The sequence below is a fragment of the Manis pentadactyla genome, chromosome 3 (assembly GCF_030020395.1).
Source record: "Manis pentadactyla isolate mManPen7 chromosome 3, mManPen7.hap1, whole genome shotgun sequence".
NCBI classification, from domain to species: domain Eukaryota; kingdom Metazoa; phylum Chordata; class Mammalia; order Pholidota; family Manidae; genus Manis; species Manis pentadactyla.
The window spans coordinates 38,012,315-38,037,898 of NC_080021.1; the positions used below are offsets into that span (position 1 = coordinate 38,012,315).

The 25,584-nt window shown below is 44.9% G+C and overlaps 1 protein-coding gene and 1 long non-coding RNA gene across 2 annotated transcripts; one reads left to right on the forward strand and one right to left on the reverse strand.

Moving 5' to 3' along the window:
- Positions 1–14,305: 14,305 nt before the first annotated feature.
- Positions 14,306–17,260, reverse strand: LOC130682848 (uncharacterized). The gene is made up of 3 exons (XR_008996225.1): positions 17,213–17,260; positions 15,847–15,936; positions 14,306–14,561 (listed from the first exon to the last, which is right to left on the reverse strand). It is a non-coding gene; the product is annotated as an uncharacterized LOC130682848 (long non-coding RNA).
- On the forward strand, positions 16,990–23,651 carry KLF10 (KLF transcription factor 10). The gene is made up of 4 exons (XM_036876419.2): positions 16,990–17,377; positions 20,314–20,547; positions 20,641–21,544; positions 22,043–23,651. Exons 1-4 carry the CDS (start codon positions 17,342–17,344, stop codon positions 22,300–22,302), a joined length of 1,434 nt encoding a protein of 477 aa, XP_036732314.2. The 5' UTR covers positions 16,990–17,341; the 3' UTR covers positions 22,303–23,651.
- The last annotated feature ends 1,933 nt before the right edge of the window (positions 23,652–25,584 follow it).

The window sequence follows — 25,584 nt, forward strand, 5'->3', positions numbered from 1 at the left end:
GGCTGGTACTCTGTAAATATTTGTTGAGTGAATGAATGAATCTATTGTACTGACATTTACTGAGAGCAAGCCACTACACTAGGTGTGGGCAACTGGGTGTGGGTGTGGGTCCAGGAGAAAACGACAGCCTTTAAATGAATTGGACACAGTTTCAGCTCTGAAAGAAGTTCATGATTTAGTAAGGTTGGCAGGCTGTTAAATAAATGCAAGAGAGCGAAGGCTGGGAGAAAGGGAAGTGCTGGGGGCAGGAATGAGGGGATCTCAGGTATCTCTGCTAGACCACATGCTCCATGAGAACAGGGACACTGCCTCTTCTCACATTTTCCTGTTCCTGGCACAGCACCGGCCCATGGTGGACACTTCGCATACATTTATCAAGTGACCCAAGGGCAAGCGTCAGCCTCTAAGTTCCAGAGATACACCCTGGTGTGTTGTGCAGTTTTATAACCGAATCTAAGTCCAGAAAAGCAGGTGCTTGGAGTCAGATGAGGCTAAGGACAAGGCCCTGCTAACAGTCCAGTCCAGTAGTTCCCACACCTGGTGGGTCATCCAAATCTCTTGAGGAGTGTTTGGGAAACACTGATGCCCAGGCCCTACCCCAGAGGTACCAAATCAGGATCTTTCGGGCTGGAGCGCCCTAAGTGCATCTCAGGAGCACCCAGGCCTGGGACCCACTGCTCTATTTTCTGTCTCTGATTATGACTGCTTTAGGTACCTCATTGTCTTAGTCTGTTCAGGCTGCTACAACGAAAATATTATGGACTGAGTGGCTGCACAGTAAACATTTATTTCTCACAATTCTGGAGGCTGGAAAATCCAAAGTCCAGATGCTGGCAGACTAGGTGCAGGTGTGCACCCCCTTCCTGAGGCATACGGCTGTCTCCTGTGTGTGTGTGCATGTGGCAGGAGGGTCTCTTTTACAAGGGCATGAACTCACGAGGGCTCCACCTTCATGACCTAATTACCCCCCAAAGGCTTCACCTCCTGTCATCTCGGGGTTTGATTCTCAACATATGGATTTGGGGGGAACATAAACATGCAGTCTATAGCATTCATATGAGTGGAATAATACAGTATTTGTGTTTTTGTGAATGGCTTATTTCACTTACCATAATGTCTTCAAGTTTTGTCTATGTTGTAACGTATATCAGAATTTTATTCCTTTTAGGACTGAATAATATTCCATTGTGTGTAGATATCACATTTTGCTTATCCATTCATCTTTTCATGGACACTCAGATTGCTCCCGCATTTTAGCTACTATGAAAAATGGTGCTGTGAATACAGGTGTATAAATATTTCTTCAAGACTGCTTTCAATTCTTTTGGGTGTACACCCAGAAGTGGAATTGCTAGATCATATGGGAAATCTTATTTAAATTTTTTGAGGCGCTGTCATACTGTTTTCCACAACAGTGTACCATTTTGCATTCCCATCAGTGGTGCACAAGTGTTCTAATTTCTCTACATCCTCACCAACACTCATTTTCCGTTTGTGTTTTTGTTTTAATTATAGTCATCCTGATGGACATATAGTGCGGGATCTCATTGCAGTTTTGATTTGCATTTCCCTAATGATTAGTGATGTCAAGCATCTTTTCATGTGCTTTTTGGCCATTTGTATATATTCTTTGGAGAAATGTCTATTCAAGTCCTTTGCACATTTTTCAATCAGGTTCTTTGTGGTTGAATTTTAGGAGTTCTCCTTATATTCTGGACATTAATTCCCTTACCATAACATGACTTGCAAATTTTTTCTCCCATTCTGTGGGTTGTGTTTTTGCTCTGTTGATAATGTCCTTTGATGAACAAAAGTTTTAATGTTTCATGAAGCCCAGTTTATCTATTTTTTCTTTTGTTACATGTGCCTTTGGTGTCCTATCAAGAAATCATTGCCAAATCCAGTGTGTTTAACTTGTTTTTAAACTTCTCTGTGTCTCAGTTCCCGCTGCTGTACAAAGGGAGGATGCAGGTAGCTCGAATGAAGCTACGGGAGATCATCTTCACAAAGGTTTGGCCCAGGGCCCAGTGCAGTAGCATTTGGTTGTTATCACATGAAGCTCTCTAGCTACACACCCAGTGTCTTGGTTTCCTTTTCTGGCCTCTATCAAAGCCAGAAGCAGCATCAAAAGATTGGATGCCTATGGCAGAGGCTTCACAATGCTCAGGAGACTTTGGGAGGAGTGGTAAACCCCAACTTCCATCTGGGACCCAACAGTGGGGTTTAGAAACCTGACTTTAGGGCAGTGCTAGTCTTACTGCTGTTTAATCTCAAACAGGGTCATAACCCTGCCCACTCTTCTCTCCTCTGGCTCCTTTCTGAGTCCTCTTCCAGCAGCCCTGCTCTTCCCACCCTGCACCCACAGCTGGGGTACCTGGGAAGTTTAGGTGGACCCCACAGAGGAGATGGGGCACATGGCTTTGGGAAGATCTGACGCTGCAGGCCCACTGGCCAACCTTGATTCCCCTCCAAAGAAGAGGATGCGCCACTCTGCATGTTGCTCCTTCAGGCCGAGTCCTTCCCCGGGTGACTGATGAGGAAACGGCAGGGCAAGGGAAAGCCCCTGAACTCCCTAATTTAGAAGCATCCTTCAACTTACAAAACAAGAAAACCAAGATTACCTCCTCCCTTCTACACACTGTGCATCACGCACCAGTCTTCCCTATCTTCTTCCAGGGAATAAAATTCCTGAGAGGCTTCTTCATCCATTGTATCAAGCTCCTTATATTCCTAAAAGGGAGTCATCAGCCAGATGGTGGCTTCTGAAGCTCAAGAGCCATCTCTTAGAGAACCTCTGCCTTAAAAAGAGGTCAGCTGTCAAAACGAACTGATTCAGAAGGAGTCGCTGGAGAAGCTCAAGCCCTAAGCAGTTAGGTCAGGCCCTGGAAGTGGATGAACACCTTGTGACCTTTCTTTGCTACACTCTTTTTAGTCGGTTTACACCCCTTTGACACAGTTGTCTGGGGGAAACCACTCTGCTTTTGAGGATTGTTGCAAACGCTTTTACAAGTTATTTACTGGCCTGTGTTTAACCATTATTTAAGTGGTCCTAATTTACTTTACTAACTGATGTTCAATTCCAGGAAAAGCTCTGGTTTTAGGTTAACAGCCAGCTGAAATAGTGATTAAAATGTGTAAACACACAGCAGGAAGATTCTCACCACTGTTCAGATGATAGGGGGCTTCAAATATATGAAGGGCATCTCCACATAAAAGGAATTCTATTTGGGGAGGAACGCCACAATGGCAGAACTGAGACTGGTGGGATGGAACCTACAGGAAGGAAGATATCCACTTGGCACAAAGAAAAATTTTGAACAATTACACATATTTTAAAATAAAAATACAGATGAAGTGCCTTAGGAGGTGGTGAGCATCTGCACTGGAAGTATTGAATCAGGGGGCAGAGGGGTCACCTGGCAAGGTGCGGGCAGAGGTTTGAGCTGAATCAGAGGAGGTCCAGCCCAGGTCTAGGATCCTGTGATGAAAATTTGGGCTAGAAAGCTATCTATACAGAATCAACTCTGTCCAGGGCCAGAGAAATGTTTTCTATACTGGACAAAGGAGAAAAGACTTCTAAATGTTAAGACCTGTTACAGAACACTTCCAGTTATTCCATGAGGTTGTTAACAAAATGAGCATGCATGTGAACTTAATGACAAAATGGAGATGTTATTATGCACACCAGTCACAGGGCTGCTATAAATATGAAAGGAGACAGTGTGGAAATTTGCTGGGAGGAGAGCTTTGGCTCCCTAAGTGTTAGAGATTGTTATTAGTATTACAATGATAATAACCTGGTCGGTTTTTTATGAGGGCACAGTCTTTAGACAGCTACAAAAATGACTGGGAATCTGAAAATTGCCCATAATAGAGTAGGGGGAGGTAGGTTTTTGAGTTTAGAAACTAAAACTTGGTTAATAGGCCCACTTCCCCAAGTATAGGAAGCAGTAACTTCGCCTGCAATACCATATTCATGGACAAGTTACAGTAACTTGTGTTAACTGGCATACACTTTATTATATTTACCTCTTTTGTGTCTTTATGGGGACATTTGGCATAAGTCATTTTATGTACTATTACTCAAGTGTTCATTATCCAATTCCTTGAACTTAGGAAGTACAGTAGTGAAAATACTCTCTAATAAACTGTTTGATCACCTATAAAATTGGTCCCTACTAAAACATAATTTCTCAACTAGCACTCCTACCCCTCTGATTAGATCTATGTGTTAGTCTCTTGCCATTAAAAAAATTTAGCAAATGCAATGTAGTAAAATTGCAAAACCTGCAAAAGATGTAGGATTTTATGAAGTTGATAAAAAACACAGTGGAGAATTACTTGCCTTTCAAGCAAAGATGTTGACAAATAAAGATTTACATGTTTAGATCATTTCACGATTTAAGAAATAAGCTCTGAACAAGGTGCCATATAAATGCTTCAGAAGAAAATTATTTAAATATCAATGGATAAACAGGTTTGAGGGAAAATTGATAAACTCTTAAATATTTTGCAAAACCAACAAACAAAAGACACAATCTCTTCAATGAGAGGGCTTTAAAAATCCAAGGGAAGTGAAAGATGTTATGATATATAATTTTGTCAAGAAATATGTGCTGAGAAAAGTAACACATAATTCATTCTTTAAGAATTAGTGCATATTTGCTATTATAACCTAGATCTGTTAAACTTGAGAAAATATATTTTAATACCATTTAGTTTCATTTTCAATATGAAATCCCAATCAAACTTTCCTCCCACAGATGATAAAACCATGATTCTTTGTTAAGTGGATTCATATTAAAGGTCCTTGCCTGGTAGCAATTATTCTCAGATATGGGAAGAGAAAGACAAGGAGTGTGAGCAAGCACCAGAGACCTTTCTCCCAGTTGCTTAATATTTTAGTTTAGAGCAGTGCAAGACACAGTAGACTCACTGTCCTTTCTTTAAAGTCTTGTGAAATGGAGAGAGTAAGACATTTCCTCTTACCAGAGGTGGCCCTAGAAAGTTACCCAGGTTCTTTCACCAGACTTTTGTGGGGAGAGCTTGACGTAGACAGCAATGGTCAAATCAGATACTTCAAGACATTTCAGAGTTTAAACCTCAATTTGACTTTTAATTGCCATTTGAATGGATTCTTAGAATTTTGGAACTAGAAAAACATTTTAGAAAATGGTCCCTAAGGGTCAAAATTGTGCTACTTTTGGTCAAATACATTTGGAACACACCTCTTCATTTCCTAGGTAAGAAAATTAAAGGGAAAGTGGGCAAGTGACTTTTCCCTAGACGTGCTGGCTGTTAATGGCTTGATGGGAACCAAGATCCAAACCTTCTGAATCTAGACTGTGGTACTCCACCTTGGCGGCACACTGAAGTCACCTGAAAAGCTTCAGAAATTAGTGGTGTCTGAGTCCCACCCTCAGAGATCTGACTTAATTGGTCATGAACAGGGTTTTTTTAAGAGCTTCCCAGGTGATTCTAAGAGGCAACCAAGGTTGAGATCCTAATTTCTGTTTCAGCAAAAGGACCTGCATCACTTTCCACTACAGCCCTTCGTCCCATCTTTCTTTTTCTTTTCAATTAATCCTATTCCTTCTGTAGTGCTGCCACAGCCCCAAAATCATTAAATCCCAATGCTCAAAAGAATCCCAAACCTCAAAACCTTGTGACCTTGGCCAGCAGCCAGTGAGAGGAGCGTGGGGGGATGGGGAGGTGTAGAGACCCAGAGCAGCGGGGACCTAGTCCACCCTGCCTGTTTACACTGGACAGATGGTGGATTTCGAAGAGGAACACGGCAGGGAACCAATGCCATTCAAGCAACAGCCATATACTCGAATTTAAGTTTAAATATTCTGCATATGCTCCAGGTTTGGCTTCTCTCCTGGAGCAGCAGCCACAGAAACTGACCACTCCCAAGTCCTGGCAGACAGAAAATGACTTTGGAGCTGAAAACTGTGGACTGTATTGGTGATGAGAGCATGAAGCCAGGCTGTGGAAACCGTTTCACCACCTATTTGCTCCTCCATCAGCTGAGAGGGTCTTTGCATTCCACTTAATTGGGTGTGTAAAAATGAGCATTGGTTCTCTCTACAGAAAGGGCAGTGGTGAAAAAACAAACTTAAAAATTAATCTTTCATTTTGGGAAAAGTGATCAGTACAAGGAGAAAAGCCTGTTTCAGAAGCCCAAGCCTTGTGCGGGACTTTGTGTCCACATTGCCGAAACTAAAGAGCGAGCTCTTGGCCCACAGAGCGCCACCGCCTCCCCACCTGCTTCCCAGGCCACCAGGCTGGGCTCTCCGATCTCTCGAGAAGCTCTGGTCCCGCCTCCTGAGGAACACGCAGATCTGGAGGTGCCCACTAGTCCGGACTAGGCTGGGGTACTCCATGAAGTTGTGCTACGTGCTGTGCAGTTTCTCGGGAAATGGGTGTGCAAGGCCGGCCCACCGTTGCTGCCTGTTCCTGCCTCTCCAAAAGCAGAAGTGCAGGCTTTCCCGTTAACAGGCAATCCTGCAAATACCTGACCCCTCTGGCCACGTGCAAGCAGGATCTGACTGCATAGAAGGTAGCTTACATTTTTCTGAAAGATATAAGGCCCCAGTGACGAATACCCACTCCTTTCCTGCACAGGCTTTCGCCTACAGTTTCACATGATTCTATTTTCCACCTCAAACTGTGGGACTCCACAAGAGTTCACTTTAACAGTATCCAAACTCTCTTTTTAGTTTATCCAATCATTTCTGTGCATACATTCCAGTTCCTTGGAAAAAAAAAAAAAGGAAAACAGAGATGGTACTTTAATGCCTTAGGAAGCAAGACCTTGAGCAATACTCTCCTTGTTATGATATATTTTGTGGTGCATTCTAGGACCATAATACGAAGCACTTTGAAACTACTACCAAATTTTGAATGAGATGTATAAGCTAGTTAGAGGCCAGATTGCTCCCACGTTTGGTTTAGGGGACCGAGGAATCCATTTCTCAAACATTGTTAGAGAGGGGCCTCTTAGGTGATTCATTCTGGGCTGTGGACATAGAGGCAAGTAACATTCCGACCCTCCATGAGCTTACAGTCTCATGGAGAGCAGACATACTTAAATCATAGATAACAGCTGTGGGATGTACTATAGGCAAACGATAGACAATTAAGTGACTCCCTAAGGTTCTCTGTCAAATCACTGATGTCACCAAAGCTGGGGAAAGCAACCTTCCAGATCCAACAGACTCTAACACGTCCATGGCTAAAGTTGTCTTATATTACAATGGGGCTCAACCCTTGCCTGCCAAGGACCAAATGAAGGTGAACATAGCAAGAAGCCAAGGTGAAAAATAGTTGATGGCTGCCAAAAAGATGTCCAATAGAGGAGGTACGTGACCTGAAGCAACAGTGAAGGAGATGACGCTGTAAATAGTGAGTTAACTTTTGGTTAGGTCACATAAGGCTGGACTGGGAAGCCCTTTTATACATGGGATAGAGAAGAGTTTTAAGGGGTTTTGTTTTGCTTTTAATCTTTTTGTTTTTTACCCCAGCTAAAGAAATATGAGTTAAAAACTCAGTTTTCATGTACTTCATCATTAATCTATGCAAGGTTCTTTTCTTATTTTATGTTTCATTTTTCTTTTCCACTTCCAAACCCTAATTATATTTCTTTTGCCCCAACAGCACCCCTTCTGATATGTTTGATGTATCTTTAGATGTGCATCCATACTTTCTTGCAAAAGGTATATTATTTTGATGTGATGTGACTTTACAGAAATGATAATGTGATATAAATCCTATTCTTTTTCCTATGTTTTTCTCTTAATGTTAGGTTTTTAAGACCCATCCATTGCTATAACATCTGGCTGACATTTCTTACTGCTCCTTAGTTGTCAATAGTGCACATCTGCCATATTTCATTATCCCTTTCTCTAATGTAAGTACTTAGGCTCTTCCAACATTCCCCAAGAAATTACAGAATGAACATCCTTATGGACCTGTGGGAGAATTTGCTTGGACTGTATACTCTATAGAGTTTTTCACAGGTCCTAGGGTGTGTGCATGGCAGATCTCAACAACAGCTGCCAGAGCACTTTTCTGAGTGGTGCTACCAGCTGACACTCCCTCCAGCAGTGCCCCAGGGTTCCATCTTCTGCATTCTCAGCTGCATCATTATCTCGCTTCTGATGCTGGCCACTCTTGGACATTCCAAGACAGAAGCTTAGAGTGATGCAATAGTTCACAGGCAGCTCTCTAAGACTCTTCACCTATTAGTGCCATGAGAGAGGGGATGCTTTAGGATCATGTGGGAATGATTTGACTTGCAAAGCCAAGGTGAAACATGTATGTAGGGTCTGGGAACTTTGGGAGATATTTAACATTACAAATGCAAAATATTTTCTATGTAGACTTACTTTTTTATGCAAATGTCCCATGCAGTGTTTGCTCCCACTCCCCATGTGTTGGTTTGTGCAGACTTGACCAGAAACATGACTTGGCTTGGCCATGGCCAGTCTTTGGCATGGCTGGTAGTGGTAGGCAGAGAAGGGGAGGTGAAGCTGCAAGACCAGAGTGTCCAGCAGAGCAGAAGCTGTGCCTTTCTCTCTGTCTTCAGCTGTCATTTTCCTGGTGTCAGAGGGGATTGGGTGGAATAATGAAGTGGTGATAAGTAGTAATAATGAACCTTTGCAGAGTACTTGCTACTGAAAGTATGGTCTTCACACCAGTAGCTGGGGCATCACCTGGATGCTGCCTGTTAGAAATGCAGAATCTTGAGGCCCATCCTAGACCTACTGAATCAGGATCTGCCTTTAGCAAGGTCCTCAGGAATTGTATGCACGTTGGAGTTTGAGAAGCACTGCTTCAGTCTTTGCCAAACATCTTCACATAGATTGTCTTATTTAAACCCTTTCCGATATCCCTGATTTCTTTGGGCATAGCTATCAGGTAACTCCTGTATTCCAGATGGGAAAATTGAGGATGGGCAGTTTGAAGCCCTAGAGTACCAGAAGAGCCCAGGGCAAACAGAGTTTCAGACTCTCCAACTGCCTCTTAAGGTCATACTTTGTTCTTATCCTCTTCTCCCCATGCCCCATATTCCCTCATTCCAAAAGGAAAACACCCAGGAAGAGCTCATTTCACAGCCAAACAAAAGGGGAGCGGAGGAGAAGCCTCCCAGTCTTAGGATCCTCAGGGATGCAAATCGTGGCTGAGACTAAGACACACTCACTGCGGTTTGGTTCACTTCCTGATTCTTTGCAACTTGAGTTAGGAGGGGCACCCAGATAGACCCTCGCTGAGTGTGATGTGGGTGGAGATATTAGTGGGTCCCTCCGTTGAGTGCAGTGTGTCAAGTTCCATTTTTCCTATTTAAAAGCGGATTAAGCAGGGGTGTTTAATATGGGGTCCCCCAGACCCCCAGAGCATTTGTGGATAGAATTCAGGGGGCTGGGGAGTTAGCATTCTTCTCCCCATAACTAAAGGAAGCAAACCACCATAGCTTCAGCAGGACCTGGGACTTTCTAACTAATAGAAATCACAGATATTTTGATATTGAACTGCAACTATTGTACATCTCAAAATCTCCTTTATGCACATCAGGACTTAAATATTACTTCAATTGTTAGACCCACACTAGAGCTTATTACTGAATGTGTTCATAAGAGAGCACTATATTGCTAAATTACAATTTTATTTTTTGATATTTTGATAGCTGTATATCAGTATAATGGTTTCCTTAGTAATCTTATGTATTTCACTTATGAACTTAAAAACATTATTATGAGAAGGAGCTGATAGGAAGGAGCTGATAGGAAGGAGCATTAAACTATAAAAGGACCATGTTAGATTCTGGAAACTTTATCGCATCCTCTAGTGTGTTTTGGTTGGTTTGGGTCACCCCAATATTGATTTTTATATCTGTTTTCGGTAGCAACGTGACACTTGAAGCCAAAAGAGCCTATGTGCTTGTCTTCAGAGGTGAAATGAAAGATTTCTTGAGAATACTGTACTCCACTGCACATCCAGGCTTGGTGGAAGTGGGGGGCTAAGAACCCCAAGGGAGAACATTTATGACCCTTGCCTTATTCTAGATCTCCTTACCATTCAGAAGATTACAATTCAAAATGCCATGCCACATGCTAGACAGAGCAACCATTAACCACAGTTTTCTCTGGTTACTTACTTCCTGCAGGTTTCTGTTATAATCTTGATTATGGTTCACAAAGAAGCTGGAAGATGTTTGGCATTTGACAAGGGACCCCTCTCCCCTCCTTTCACACCATGACACTAGTCAAGATTACCAGGATTCTGAGGTCTGTACAGGTAAAATTAGTAACCGGGACTATCTGGAGGAAATGGAAGCTCATACTTCTAAGTAAGCTGTTAGAACTCTACCTTTACAATTGTTGACATGCAGAGAGAGGTCCATGATAAATCAAGTTAAAAAAAAAAAGGCAGTTTACAAAATGGCATATTTTATTATATAGAGAGAAGTGGAAGTAAGAAGGCAGGGCAGAGAAAAGGAGTCAGAAAAAATATATATCAGATGTTAATAGTGGTTAATTTGGGGTTGTGGGATTACAGATTTTCATCTGTTTTTCCTTTTTGTATTTTTTTCTTTTCTGTGATTATCATGTATTACTTTAAAAAAAACAAGGCAATAAGAATTTTTGTTTTCATTTTGTAAAAATAAAAATGTTTATGATATTTTGCTGCTAGTTGGAACCTTGCAGAGCCATTTAACCATTTAACTAGCTACCCAGTTTTTGGGGAGATAAAAAAGAGCAGAATGGAGAGTAGAGAAATTTAATTCTTTGCTAAAAAAAGCCCTAATGTAAAGTTTTATAAAATGCCATATATTTCTTTATAGAGTGCGTCAAATTAGGTTCCCTCTTATTCTTAGTGAACCAGGCAACAACTGGTGCATAGCAGGGGCTCCATCAAGATGAATGCCCTTCCTTTTACACATTCATTTCCATCTCAGAGTGCTCAATAGAGTTGGGGTGAAGGGGCAGGGTAAAGTTTTCTTCCAGATCTACATATGTCCTACTTTTCCAAGGTAAAAAAAATTATTTCTTACTCCAATTTTTCTTCCTTTCTATTTGATCAGTTTTCCTGGTCCTCCTTCCTGGGGCTTTCTCCTAGCTGTTTCAGCGGCTTTTTTTGCTATTTGAAGTATTCTCATAAAATGAATATTTTGAAAACTGGCTGTCATTCCGGAGCTGATACACACACGCACTGGTTCAGTTACCTCTTGCAAACCACCCCAAACCCAGGGACTCTCCTGCAGACAGAAGATGGGCAGGGGACTACCCAGTAGAGGGGAGGCAGGAAATGCCACCTGGGTTGCTCTTCCACTTATTGTTCATGATTCTGTGGGTGAGGAATTTGAGTACAGCTTATCTGTGCACCAGGCTGGGTCAGCTGCTGGACTGGTGGTGGCAGATCCCTGGTGACCCTGCTCATGTGTCTGGAGTCCTGGTCTTGGCTGTTGGTTGGGGTGCGTTGGTCTTCAGGTGGCCATTTGCCCTTCAGATGTTGTCACATTAGTCAGTAATTCAGCCTAAGCATTTCTGCCTAGTGGCTGGTCTCCAAGAGGACAGAAATGGAAACTTCAAGGGCTTCTTAAGACCCAAGCATGAAGTCCCATGGCACTACCCAGAGTTCTGTTGCTCAAAACAGGTCACAGGGCCAGCCCTGAATCAAGGGGTGGGGAAACAGACTTCATTTCTTGATGCAGGAGTGACAGTCACATTGGAAGAAGTTGAGTGGAGTGGGAGGGCTGGTTGTGGCCATCTTTAGACACAATTTACTCAACATGAAGAGTTCAAGATTAAAAGTATTTTTCTTAATGAGCTTCAAGACCATGGTAATAAGTGCAATGCAAATAATGAATAATATTCACCAGTCAGAGAGGAAAACTTTTTTTTCTAATCTGACACTTTTACTTTCTGAATCAGTCCTTGCTTGCCTCTTATCTCCACCTTATGTCACATCAGGCCAAGAAATCATTAAGTGTGGCATATGTGAAAGAAGTCCTTGCTGTGTCACCTTTGCCAATATTTCACCATGTGGCTGTCCCCTCTCACTTTTTTTCCTGTGTGTATAATTCCGCAAAGACCCACCCTCAGTTCTCGTATCTCCTGTTCTTTACTCTTCCTAGGGGATTTCATCCAATCCTCTGGCTTCAAATATCATTTATACCCTGATGACTCCCAGATTTTAATCGGCAGCTCAGATCTTTCTCTCCTAGCCTCCAGACCTGAAATTCCAACTGCCTCCTAGGCATTTCTATTTGGATATCGCACAAGTCATCTCATTTTTACATGTCCTAAATCAAATTTCGCATCTTCTTCCTCTCCACTAAAACCTACTGCCTCCTTATGGTCCCTTCCTTGGGCAATAGCGTCTTGTTTTTGTCCTATTTCATCCAGTGAGTCAACCCGGTGGTCCTCCTCCATACCTCCCTATTCCCTGTGCCCACATGCAGTGAATTATGAAATCCTGTTGGTTCTTGGTCTGCCTCTTCCATTCTTTCCATGCCTGCCACCTTTTCTTAATTCAGGCTAGCATCATCTTCCTTCATGACTACAAAAGCCTGCTCGCTGGAGTTAGGTTAACCCCCCCCTCTGGTCCATTCTCCACACCAAGCCAAAATGAGTTTTCTATATCATCATTCGTGGCTAAAACCTGTCATTAGGTTGCCACTGTCTTCAGGATGAAAGGTCCGCTTTCACATTCCTTAGCATGGCACACAAAAGCCTTTTATGTTTGCGGCTGCTTTCCTAACACCCTAAGTTCCCCATTGTACGTATCGAATCTGTGATCCAGACAATTCAGAGCTTCCTGAATCCCCAACAGTCTCTCCATTTACGACATCCACCTCCTCTCCTCCAGTTTACACATTATCGGGGGGAAGCATTCCCTGACCCTTGCTTGGCCTTCCCAGGATGATCTGTGCACACCCCTTTCTTACCATTTACCACACTCTATAGTAATGGCTGGCTCACTTATTTACTGTTATCACTATATTGGAAGCTCCTTCAACACACTTTTATGGTTGTTCCTCGGTGTTCAGCTGGTGACTGACATATAGCTAGTGCCTGGCAATGACTGAATGTTGATGATACTCATTGACTATAAGGAGCAAAAAGATGGCTGGCATGTACAATGTATTTTAATATTCATAATTCAACTGAAGGATCTTTATATGCTAGTACCCCCTCTCCCCCACTGCCCCTTCATTATTCTGATCAAAGGAGAGATCAGCACCATCAGTAGGAAAGGTCAGCATCTCTCTGAGGTACTGCTTACTATTGCCCAGGGCTTCCATTTACTTATGCCCAAGGTGATACTTTCCATACCTGGGAAAGTGTCTGGGAGTCATCTGGGTATAAGTGGTATTTGAAACCAGAGGACCGGATGAAATCCTGTAGGAAGAGTAAAGAACAGGAGATAATGATGCAATGATGCAAGCTAAGGGAAAGGTATAGAAGGATCCATACTTCTCCCTATACATTTGTCCACATCTCTCTGTAACTCCAGTGGGTCTTAAGAGACAACCTACAGTTTTATTTCCTCCATTAAAAAATTTTGAGTACATAATATAGAGCAGACACTGGACCAGAAAGCTGATTGTGACATGGCCACCATCTTGAAGGAGCTCAGATCTGGGTGCAGCGTGGGCAGGGTTCAGTACTGTAAAGTAATTCTTGCAATAGGATGTGATATGTGCTCTGCATCCAGCAGGGAGGTGTGGAAAAGTGCTATGGGAGCAGAGCAGAACAATGAATTTATTCATCTTGGAGTTACCAATGAAAGCTTCAACAAGGTGGCAGTGGAGCAGAGGAAGGCAAAGGAGCCATTCAAAGATTAAAATGTGTTATTTCTCCTGAGACACCATGGCCTCCCATTGCACTTTAAAGAAAATCTGAATTTTATACTGTGGCCTGCCTATAAATTTCTCAGTAGTCTGTCTCCTCCTGCCTCATTCTCTGTGTCCCCAGCACCCTCTACACCTTTAGCCACACTGCAAGCTCCTTCCTGCTACAGGACTCTGCTGTAGGTGTTCCCTCTGCTCAGGCATGCTCTCCCTGAATCTGCCTATCTTCTCTTTTGGCTTTCAGCTGAAAATTATCCTTTCAAGTACACAGTTGACCCCTGAACAACATGGCTTTGAACTGTGTGGGTTTTTCAATATATTGGAAAATTTTTGGAGATTTGCAACAATTTGGAAAAACAGTTTTTTTCTAGTGTGCTTTATTATTGTAAGAATACAGTATATAATACATAGAACATACAAAATACGTGTTAATAAACTATTTATGTTACTGGTAAAGCTTCTGATCAACAGTAGACTGTCAGCAGTTTTGTTTTTAGGAAGTTGAAATTTACATGCAGATTTCCAACTGTGTAGGTAGGTCAGAGCATCTACACCCTGCACTGTTCAAGGATCAATTATTTATATATATACACACACACACATATATATACGTATATATATTCCACTTGTTTTTGTCTTCTCAGTTGAACTTTTCTGAGAGCAGGAACCTGGCTTGTCTTTTCATTGCTATTGTCCCGAATGCCTAGAACACAAAGTAGGTGCTCAAAAAATATTTGTTGACTGGAGTGCATAAGCAACAACAGAACGTTTATTGAATGAGGATATGGCTTAGAGCCATGAAGGTGCACCTATGTTTAAGGACAGCAAGTCATTTGCTATGGCTGAGGGGCAAGGGTGAGTCTGGGTGGGAGATGAGGTCGGGAGGGTAGGGAGAATAGTTGGGGGCAGATTATAGCGCTGGATAGAATGGCCTTTTATCTCCTAGGCAGCAGGAGCAAAGGATCATTTTTGACTAGGGAGTGTCATGATTGGATCATGATTTTCAAAAAGCCACTCTGGTCACAATGTGGAGAGTTTGGGCACTGGAAACCAGATGGGGTGAGGGTGGAGGCTGGGTGAGGAGATTGCAAATTATTTAATCCCAAGCAAAAGTTGGTGCCAGACTGATTTAGAGCAACATTTGGGGGGTAGAAATGAAAAGAAATGTGAGGAAAGGGAGACATTTCTGAGACAAAGCTGCTGAGACTTGGGGACCAACTGGATCCAGGGCTTTGAGGGATAAGGCGAAGGCTGGGTGGGAGACTATGAGCCCATAAAAGGAGAAGAAACTAAAATTTTAGTGTTGGCTATGTTGAGTCTCAGGTGCCTGGGGAAGATCTTTCTCTGAATTTCTAGGAATTGTGCCACCAGCACACTGTTCCTCCTACCCCTTTTCTCTTTTCTTTCCTGTTTTGAATCACTCCCACAAGCCATCAATGCTCCCTGCTTCTCAGCATGCTGGGGCACCATGCCAGCAGGCTCAACATTCCTGAGAAAGGGATCAGGCTCAGACCTGGAGGGCTGGTTGTGTCCACTGGTGGGGGTGGCTCCCTGACAGGAAGGAAGGCTGGCCTGGTGGCTGGGCACAGATGGAAGCTTCCTTTGCTGCAGCAGGTGCCCAGGGCCAGCTGCTCCAGCCCCTCAGGCTCCCATCAACAGGATGGGACAGCCCAGGCGGAAGGAAGTGTGCAGGGAGGGACACCCCTGCAGACAGAAGTGGGGGGTGGGGCACGGGGGTAGAAGGGAGACAGGAAGAGCTGCCTGGGCCACTGAACTGGCACTCTTCCAGCAAATTCAGGAGAGGGAGGGACAGGAGGCCATTCAGTCGTTTTCCCCGCCAGCTTCAGGAGTCTCTGGCCCTGGTCAATCATATTATTATTATTACTAATGTTGCTAGTTAATCTGAATATACCAGGAAGAATCATGAGATGTTCATAAACTTGGCAGTTTTGAAAATCATTCCCTTCTAATGTTCATTCTGTGCTTACCAGAAAAGGCACTTGCGTTAGCCTTTCAGTTACACAGAGAGGTGAGACAGCTCACAAGAGGGGCAGTGATTTTTTTGCCGCGTGTTCAGCCTGTCCAAAGGAGATAAACTCTTCTGTTTGCTGTAAGCCCGGTTATCACTAACCAGTTCGCCAACAGCGTGCTGTGAACGGATATCAAAAAGCCAAAAGGGGACAAATAGGCAGCCAAAGCAGAGCCGCAGGCTGCCAATCAGGAGGCCCCAGACCGGATCGGAGGTGGGAGTTGTAAGGAAGTGGAGGGAGGGGGGTGCTTTGGAGGGGGTGGTGTGTAGCTGACGCGGTGTGCATCCTGGCAGCATCCCACCCTCAGGCGTACCCCATCCCCGCAAATAGTTTCCAGGCAAGGCGTTTCCGCAGGCCATGGCCCGGGGTGGGGGTGGAGTCTACCTTTGAAACAGCTTGTAGATTTCCAACTTAAACTTTACATCTAGCTCAAAACTCAATTCCGCAACCTAGGGTTGGCGCCAGAGGAGAAAAACTCGGGCCTACGGCTCCCCACCACCCCATTGATCCAGTTCTCAGGGGTTCCTGCAGTCCCCACACCGTTCTTTCGGCTGCCCTAGAGGAAGGATGGGTGGGGCGGACACTGCTGCCAGGGTTGCAGATGGGGAGGGCTCGCCCTCGCCCGAGGCCCGGGTGTAGGCTGGGGCGCAGGAGCAGGTGTTGGTTTAGTGACAGGGTAGTCTCCCCTTCCCGCTCCGTTGCTTCCCACTGCTCAGCGACGCGAAACACAGCAAATGCTCGAGAAATGCAGCTCAGTTGGTCAGCGGGCTCTGCTTTCTCGCCAGACACGTTAGAGGACGGCGCTTCCAAATGCAAATCTCTTGGCTGGGGCCCCCTGGCTTGCAGCCGCCACATCCCCGCCCGGCTGCCTGGCGTCCCGCCCACTCCGCAGCTAGTGGAGATGGGGGGCCCCTAGCGGAGGGGACGGGGCGGAGCGGGTATCCCTTCCCACCTCCCACGTGGGGCTGGCCCTCCGCAGTGCCTGGGTACGCCGCCGCTGCCACGCCTCCTGGCTAGGCCCCCGCCCGCGGCACCGCCCCCTAGGCCAGAGCGGGGAATGGCAAGTGGTGGGTGGGCGAGGGGTTGCGGGGTGTCACTGAACCAGGTGGCAGCAGGAGTTCCCTCGGGCAGGACCGAAGGAACTCGCGGCCGGGGATTGTGTACACGCTCCACTGACACAAGCTTCACGCTGCCGGGCAGCCGCTGATCACGCGTGGCCCCGCAAGCCCATTGGCCGGCGCCTCACACACCTTTGTCGCTGATTGGTCAGCCTCAGGCTCCGCCTCCGCCCCCGCCCGCGGCGCGGGGCAGGCGGAGCAGTTACCTGAATGGGGAGGGGGCAGACGGCGCGGAGCGCGGCGGCAGCGGGAACGGCGTCGAGTGTCTCTGGGCGCCGGTCTGTGGCCAGGCAGCCTAGCAGCCGGTTCTGCTTGCCTCGGGCGGCCAGACAACCATGCTCAATTTCGGCGCTTCTCTCCAGCACGCTGAGGTAAGTCACCTGGGGATGCCCCTGGCCTTCCCTGCCTTTCCGCGTCTGAGGGGCCAGCGGGGGCGCGAACCCCAAGTCCCAGACTACAGACCTGCCTGAGGACGTGGGCTGTAGCGCAGTCGTGCCTGCAGACTGGACCTTGGTGAAGGCGTGATGGGTCGCGGCGGGGTCAGGAGAGGCGTAGTGTGGGATCTCGAGTGGAAGGGAGAGCAGTCTTGCTCAAGATGTGATAAGGGAAGGGGCATCCTGCAGGGATACTTGAGGCAGGTGAGGGCGAGAATGACAGGAGGGACGGGAAGAGTGAGAAGGGAGCTGCTGCTCCGAAAGCGACGGCAGGGGGAAATGTGGAAGGGGAGGAGGATAATAAGGGGACCACCCTGCACCTGGCGCCGGCGTCTGGATCAGGAATGCGACCTGGGGTGAGGGGGGGGGGCTGCTCGCGAGCATTTGAGGGATGGGTGCCCACAGGAGAGAGGGCTCTCCATTTTGGGGTTCTGAACGGACTTGCAAGACGGGGGCTACTCAGCAGATAGCCGGGGGCTGGGGAAGGGGGCGCCCGGCGTGGGCGCCGGGGAATGTCAGGTGGGCACGGGCCCTGGCCGCCGAGGGAGTACGAGGACTAGCCCCCCACCGACGTCGGCAGGGGACTTCTCATCCCTAGCGGGGGCAAGTAATCGCCTTTTGAGGATCCCTTGGAGGGTGTCAGGAGCCGCCTCCGGGATGGGAGGGTGGAAAGCGGGGCCCAGGAGCTGGGCGGGGAGAGCCGGGGCCGCGAGACGCGGGGGATGATTGTCGAGGCGGGAGCCGCAGGCCGTGGGGCCGCGCGTCTGGAGCTGGGGCCTGTGGGGGCTGCACGTCTGGCAACCCTTGGAGACGCGCGACGGGCGGGGGCCGGAGCTGCAGGAAACCGCGGGGAGGGGGCGCCGCGTCTGCAGGGAGAGACGGGGTGGTCTGAGGTCCCGCGGGCGGCGTGGGCGGGAAGCGCCGAGGGCTCGGCCGGATCCCCGGGGGCTGCGGCCGGGAGGAGGGCGGAGGCCGGGTTTCCGCGGGGACCCGGCTCCTCCTCCGGCAGCTGAGGCGGAGGCCGGGGGTGGGTCGGGAGCGGGTGCGCCCGGGGAACTTCTCGTCCCCGAGTGACCCAGCCCCGGCCTCCGCTAGGGGCGGGAGCGAGGCCCAGCCCCGCTGTCGGTTCCTAAGGGAACGGCGGCTCGCTGGAAGCGGGAAGGGGCGGGCGCTGCCGGAGCTAGGCGCCTGCGGCCCCGCCCCTGCCTGCGAGCTGGGGCGCGCACTGCCGGGCGGTTGGCGGCGGTGCCCGCGGCCCCTCCCCCGGGCCGGCGCGAGGGCGGGGGCCCGCGGGCTCAGGAAGTAGGTGAAAGGTGACGGCGCGGCAATTCCCAGTTCACGTTTCCTGCGCTGCCCGGAGCCGCGGCTGATCACGCTTTGTTCACATGCCTCGCCCCCTCCTCCCCCACGCCCCCGCCCTTCGCGGCCCGACCAATCCAGGCCCCGGCCGCCCAGCCGGCTGGCGAATGGCGGGGGCAGGGACGCGGGGACGTGCGAACTGCGAGGAATGTTCCCAGTGACTCACTCGCGAGCCTCATTGAGGTTAGGGCGGCCCCATCCGTCTGTCCCCGCCAGCGAGGATCTCCCCCGCCGTCCGCCTCCGCCCCTCGTCTGCTTCCCCGCCCGCGCCTTGCCCGCGCTTCCCCTTCTTCCCCTCCCTTGTCTTCCTGCCCTTCTCAGCTAACCCTCTGCTTCCCTGCTACCTGCATTTTCTCTTTTTACCCTTCCTTTCTTTGGTATCGAAGCTTTCACGCATACATGCGCTGTCCATTGCAGCTTACGTAAAGGCGGGCGCGATTATGCAATTGCATTATTAGCGACATTTCAATAGCAATGGCTGGTTTCCTAAGGATTTCATCAGGAAGGGTTTATGCATTTTTTAATAATAACCTTGCAACGTAAAAAAAGTTTTTCCTTTGGCATATTTACATTATCTCTACTTTAACCAAAAGGAAAGGATCACATTAACGGGAAATGGAAAAAATGGAGTTTCAGGGCCTTCAATATGAAGCATTAAACTCTTGATAGGAGCTATGTAAATAAATACAAAACTTACTTTACGCCATCAAGCAGTTTTTAAAAAAATTAAATGGTTTTGACTATTGCAGATTTTTACATTTGGGGTTTTTGCGAATTCCGAATAGAATATTATATTTTCTAATTATCCGCTTTTTTGTATGTTGCATTAGTTGGTCATAGTTGTGCATAGCAAACCATGGGGTTTTCCCACATATTTCACTTTATTTTTTTTTTACCATAGATGATCAAGTTACCAAAAAATTTTAGATTTCAATAACTCAGTACACTAATTTGACTCTGAAGATTCCTTACCCTGTTGATTTTATCCAAAGTGTAAAGTGACTTTCCAAAGGTCAGACAGATATCAACAGGCCAGAGCTCTGTCCACTACACTCTACCTTTTTAAGGAAGTTCGGGCCTGTTTCGTTTTTCAATTGGGAAGTCATCTCAAAGACCTCACAGGTTACCTCTACTAGTGGAAAAAGAACTTGTGGAGCCTGCCTTGAGCTATTTTGTCTGAACCCAGTTGCAGGTGATTATTCTGGGAAGAATATAAAACTTATTTTTTTCTAAGCCAAGTGCTTCTCCTTTTTGGATCACAAGTACATAGATACATTTGGCCTTGGTCCTCTTAGTGATAATAACGTGCTCCTCTCTACTTTGCAGGAGTATCAGTAAAGCCTGAATGTGAGGAAGAATAAGGAAGATTTCATCACCACTAACATCAGAGTTAGGGGTTAGAGAAAAAATTATTTCAGATTATAACTTGGACAGTTATGTAAATTGTAAAGAAAAATACATTGTTACTTGGATGACAAAAATAAGCTTATAAGCAGTTAATCTTGTTTTTACAGGAGGAAAGAATGGAAGTGATTTCTGAAAGATTAAAAGAAAGTGTGTATTTCTGGAACAAAACTGCAGAGAAAAGTGATTTTGAAGCTGTAGAAGCACTTATGTCTATGAGCTGCAGTTGGAAGTCTGATTTTAAGAAATACATTGAAAACAGACCTGTTACTCCAGTGTCTGATATGTCAGAGGAAGAGAATCTGCTCCCTGGTACACCAGATTTTCATACTATCCCAGCATTTGTAAGTATTATTGTTTTTAAGATGAATGTAAATGATAGAATTTCTTATAATAAATTTCTCAGTTTCCTGTATATTTATTTCTCTTCTCTGTAGTGTTTGACTCCGCCTTACAGTCCTTCTGACTTTGAACCCTCCAATCTGATGGGACCAGTGCCATCTACTGGACACTTCAAATCATTTTCAGATACTGCCAAACCTCACATTGCTGCACCTTTCAAAGAGGAAGATAAGAGTCCAGTACCTGCCCCCAAACTCCCCAAGGCTCAGGCAACAAGTGTAATTCGTCATACAGCTGACGCCCAACTGTGTAACCACCGATCATGCCCAGTGAAAGCAGCCAGCATCCTCAACTATCAGGACAATTCTTTTAGGAGAAGAACCCACCTAAATGTTGAGGCTGCAAGAAAAAACATACCTTGTGCAGCTGTGTCACCAAACAGATCCAAATGTGAGAGAAACACAGTGGCAGATGCTGATGAGAAAGCAAATGCTGCACTTTATGACTTTTCTGTGCCTTCCTCAGAGACGGTCATCTGTAGATCTCAGCCAGCCCCCGTGTCCCCACAGCAAAAGTCAGTGTTGGTCTCTCCACCAGCGTTATCAGCAGGGGGGGTGCCACCCATGCCAGTCCTCTGTCAGATGGTTCCCCTTCCTGCAAACAACCCTGTCGTAACAACAGTGGTTCCCAGCACTCCACCCAGCCAGCCACCAGCCGTCTGCCCACCTGTTGTGTTCATGGGCGCTCAGGTGCCCAAAGGAGCCGTCATGTTTGTCGTTCCCCAGCCTGTTGTCCAGAACCCGAAGCCTCCAGTGATGAGCCCAAACGGCACCAGACTGTCTCCCATTGCCCCGGCTCCAGGGTTTCCCCCTTCGGCAGCAAAAGTCGCTCCTCAGATTGACTCATCGAGGATAAGAAGTCACATCTGTAGCCACCCAGGATGTGGCAAGACCTACTTTAAAAGTTCTCATCTGAAAGCCCATATGAGAACACATACAGGTACCAACCCTTTCTTATGTCTTAGAAATTTAGATGAAGATTTTTTTTGGCAGTGATCACCAAGTGTAAGGCAGGCATGTCAAGAAGAACTTAGCTTATTAGCCAGCTCGGTAGATATTTACCAGAGCAAGGTCCTCCGAAATATTTCATCACGGTGTTTTTGTTTTTAATTTCTCCAATGATGGGTCTTTAAATGTCTGAGTAGTTACTTTATTAAAGTATGTTTAAATCTTGTGAAATAAAGCTGAGATCAGAAAACTTTTTTTGTTTTTGGCTTCTTTTATAAAGGGATGATTTTTAATAAACTTGAGAGAAAAAGTTGGTGTATTGAGTGATACACATAAAATACTTGATAGTTTATTTAGCAGCTTTTACTATTTTAAAATGTGACTCCTAAGACATTTTAAAGTGTGCATCTTTAGCTATAATTTAAATACATAATTTACCTCGATCAAATAAATGCATAGTAACAATAATCTGAATTTTTCTTTGTTTCAGGAGAAAAGCCTTTTAGCTGTAGCTGGAAAGGTTGTGAAAGGAGGTTTGCACGTTCTGATGAACTGTCCAGACACCGACGAACCCACACAGGGGAGAAGAAATTTGCCTGTCCCATGTGTGACCGGCGGTTCATGAGGAGTGACCACTTGACCAAGCATGCCCGGCGCCATCTGTCAGCCAAGAAGCTACCAAACTGGCAGATGGAAGTGAGCAAGTTAAATGACATCGCTCTACCTCCAACCCCTGCTGCTACACAGTGACAGATGACAAGGTGAAGAATCAGAACTAACTTTGGTCACGGCCAGGAGCCAGTGGTGATAGAAAAATGCTGCCACTGCAAGTCTGTGGCACTCCGGTGGGGCCTAAAATCGGAAGCCCCACAGTCTGGGGAGAAGGCCCAGCCGGGGTTAGATGACAAGAAGTGCTGAAGCCACAGGCAGGTCGCAGAGTGGCAGGATTCATTGCTTACCACGTGAGAGAGATGAGAAAGTTGTTATTCCTTTAAATCTTTCTTTGAAGGTTTCAGATAAGGGCAATGCAGGTGGCACAGATTTTGAATTTGTGTGAACAGTTTATTACTTCACCATTTATATTTGAGACCAACTTTTCAATGTGATTCTTCTAAAGCACTGGTTTCAAGAGCAGAGACTGGAAATAAACATTACGGTACAGAGACGGAGATGGAAAATTGATCTGCATTATTATGAATATTGTCATCTTTTCCTAGAGTTATCTTGTTTACTATTCCTAGTCTTTCCAATCAACTTTGTGGACTTAGTTGTTAAATATATCTAGAACTAGCGTTTTTTCACTATTACTTATATTTGGAATTGAGCATCTGTATATTGCTAAAGAGGGCCCCAACAAATTGGAATCCTCAATAATTTAATTGCTTTGAAGTGTAGCTACAATATCTTTGCATTTTTATTTTGAAAGTTTAACAAATGACTATATCTAGGCATTTTATTATGCTTTGAACTTTAGTTTGCCTGCAGTTTCTTGTGTAGATTTGGAAATTGTATACCAGTGTGTTTTCTGTAGACTTTAAGATACACTGCACTTTGTTTAGCAAAGAAAAAAAAATTCAAAGATGAAATTATATATTGTAAAGAAGGGATATCAAGAATTTTAGATAACTCCTTGAAAAAGATGGCTTATGTCATCAGTAAAGTATCCTTATGTTATGAGGATATAACACATGCTTTATTGAATTAGAAAGTTAATGACTGTTATTCACAAATGGACAAATTTTGTCCTGTTAATTTATAGGAGTTTTTTTGGGGGGATGTGGAACTAGGTGGATAGAAAAATTGAACATTCACTTTTGTTAACAGTATTTCTGTTATAGTCTGTGGGATGATGATATACACAGTGGTAAGTCAAAAGTGAGTTGTTTAAAATATATAGTGAAATTGTCACTATATCTTCCAATTTAACATCTTTATATTGGGTGTAGATTTCTGACATCAAAACTTGGGCCCTTCCTTGGAAAACAAAAAAGAGTTTTCTTTTAATAAAAAAAATCCTTGTGATTTAGAATTTGCACAATACTTCTTTTGTTGTACTTTATATCTTGTTTACAATAAAGAAATTCCTTTGGTATTTATAATTGGTTGATTGCATTTGCTGAAAACCATTCTCAAATCTTTTTTTATTTAAAGATTTTATTAAGGTATTACTGATAAGTACACTCTTATGAAGGTTTCACATGAAAAACAATGTAGTTACTATATTCACCCATATTATCAAGCCCCTCCTCCATACTCCATTGCAGTCACTGTCCATCAGCGTAATGAGATGCCACAAAGTCACAACTTGTCTTCTCTGTGCTACTCTGTCTTGCCCATGATCATCCTCCACCCCATCATGTGTACTAATCATAATACTTCTCAATCCACTTTTCCCACCCTCCCCTTTGGTAACCATTAGTCCCTTCTTAGAGTTTGTGAGTCAGCTGCTGTTTTGTTCCTTCAGTTTTGCTTCATTGTTATACTCCACAAATGAGGGAAATCATTTGGCACTTTTCTTTCTCTGCCTGGCTTTTTTCACTGAGCATAATACCCTTCATCTCCATCCATGTTGCAAATAGTAGGATTTGTTTCTTATAGCTGAATAGTATTCCATTGTGTGTATGTACCACTTCTTCTTAATCCATTCATCTACTGATGAATGCATCCATATCTTGCATCCATATCTTAGGTTGCATCCATATCTTGGCTATTGTAAATAGTGCTGCGATAAACAGGAGTGCATATGTCTTTTTGAATCTGAGAACTTGTATTCTTTGGGTAAATTCCTAGAAGTGGAATTCCCAGGTCAAATTGTATTTCTATTTTTAGTTTTTTGAGGAACCTCCATATTGCTTTCCACAATGGTTGAATTAGTTTACATTCCCACCAGCAGTGTAGGAGGGAGGGTTTCCCATTTTCTGCATCCTCACCAGCATTCGTTGTTAGTCTTTTTGATGCTGGCCATCATTACTGGTGTGAGGTGATACCTCGTGGTTTTAATTTGCATTTCCCTGATAATTAGTGATGTGGAGCATCTTTCCATGTGCCTGCTGGCCATCTGAATTTCTTCCTTGGAGAGTTGTCTGTTCATATCCTCCACCCATTTTTTAGTTGGGTTATTTGCTTCTTGGTTGTGGAAGCGTGTGAGTTCTTTATATATTTTGGATGTTAACCCCTTGTCAGATGTGTTGTTTACAAATATATTCTCCCATACTGTAGGATGCCTTTTTGTTCTACTGATGGTGTCCTTTGCTGTACAGAAGCTTTTTAACTTGATAAGGTCCCATTTGTTCATTTTTGCTTTTGTTTCCCTTGCCCCAGGAGATGTGTTGAGGAAAAAGTTGCTCGGGTTTATATTCAGCCTATGTTATCTTCTAAGAGTTTTATGGTTTCCTGACTTACATTCAGGTCTTTGATTCATTTTGAGTTTACTTTTGTGTATGGGGTTAAACAATAATCCAGTTTCATTCTCTTGCTTGTAGCTGTCCAGTTTTGCCAACACCAGTTGTTGAAGAGGCTGTCATTTCCCCATTGTATATCAATGGCTCCTTTATCATTATTAATTAACCATATATGACTGGGTTTATAGCAGGGCTCTCTAGTCTGTTCCTTTGGTCTATGGCTCTGTTCTTGTGCCGGTACCAAATTGTCTTGATTACTGTGACTTTGTAGTAAGTAGAGCTTAAAGTCAGGGAGCATCATCCCCCCACCATTCTCTAATCCTGACATAAATGACTTACGGTACTATCCAATGACTTAGGGTCTGGATTTATCTAAGGGCCTCATTCAAATTTAGAACTGTAGAAGTGTATCTCTAACATAAGAATCAATGCAGAGAATATACAAAGTCAGGCCAGGTATTTATATAATAATCACTGACATGTGCAAGCCTACCCATTCTGAGAAACTAACATATTTTAATTTTTAAACATTCTGGTATATTTGGATAATTGGGAATTGAAATAGAACTGATTCTCAGCAAAACCTTGTTAAGCAGCATTAAGTTAAAAGGAACAACACTGAATAATTATA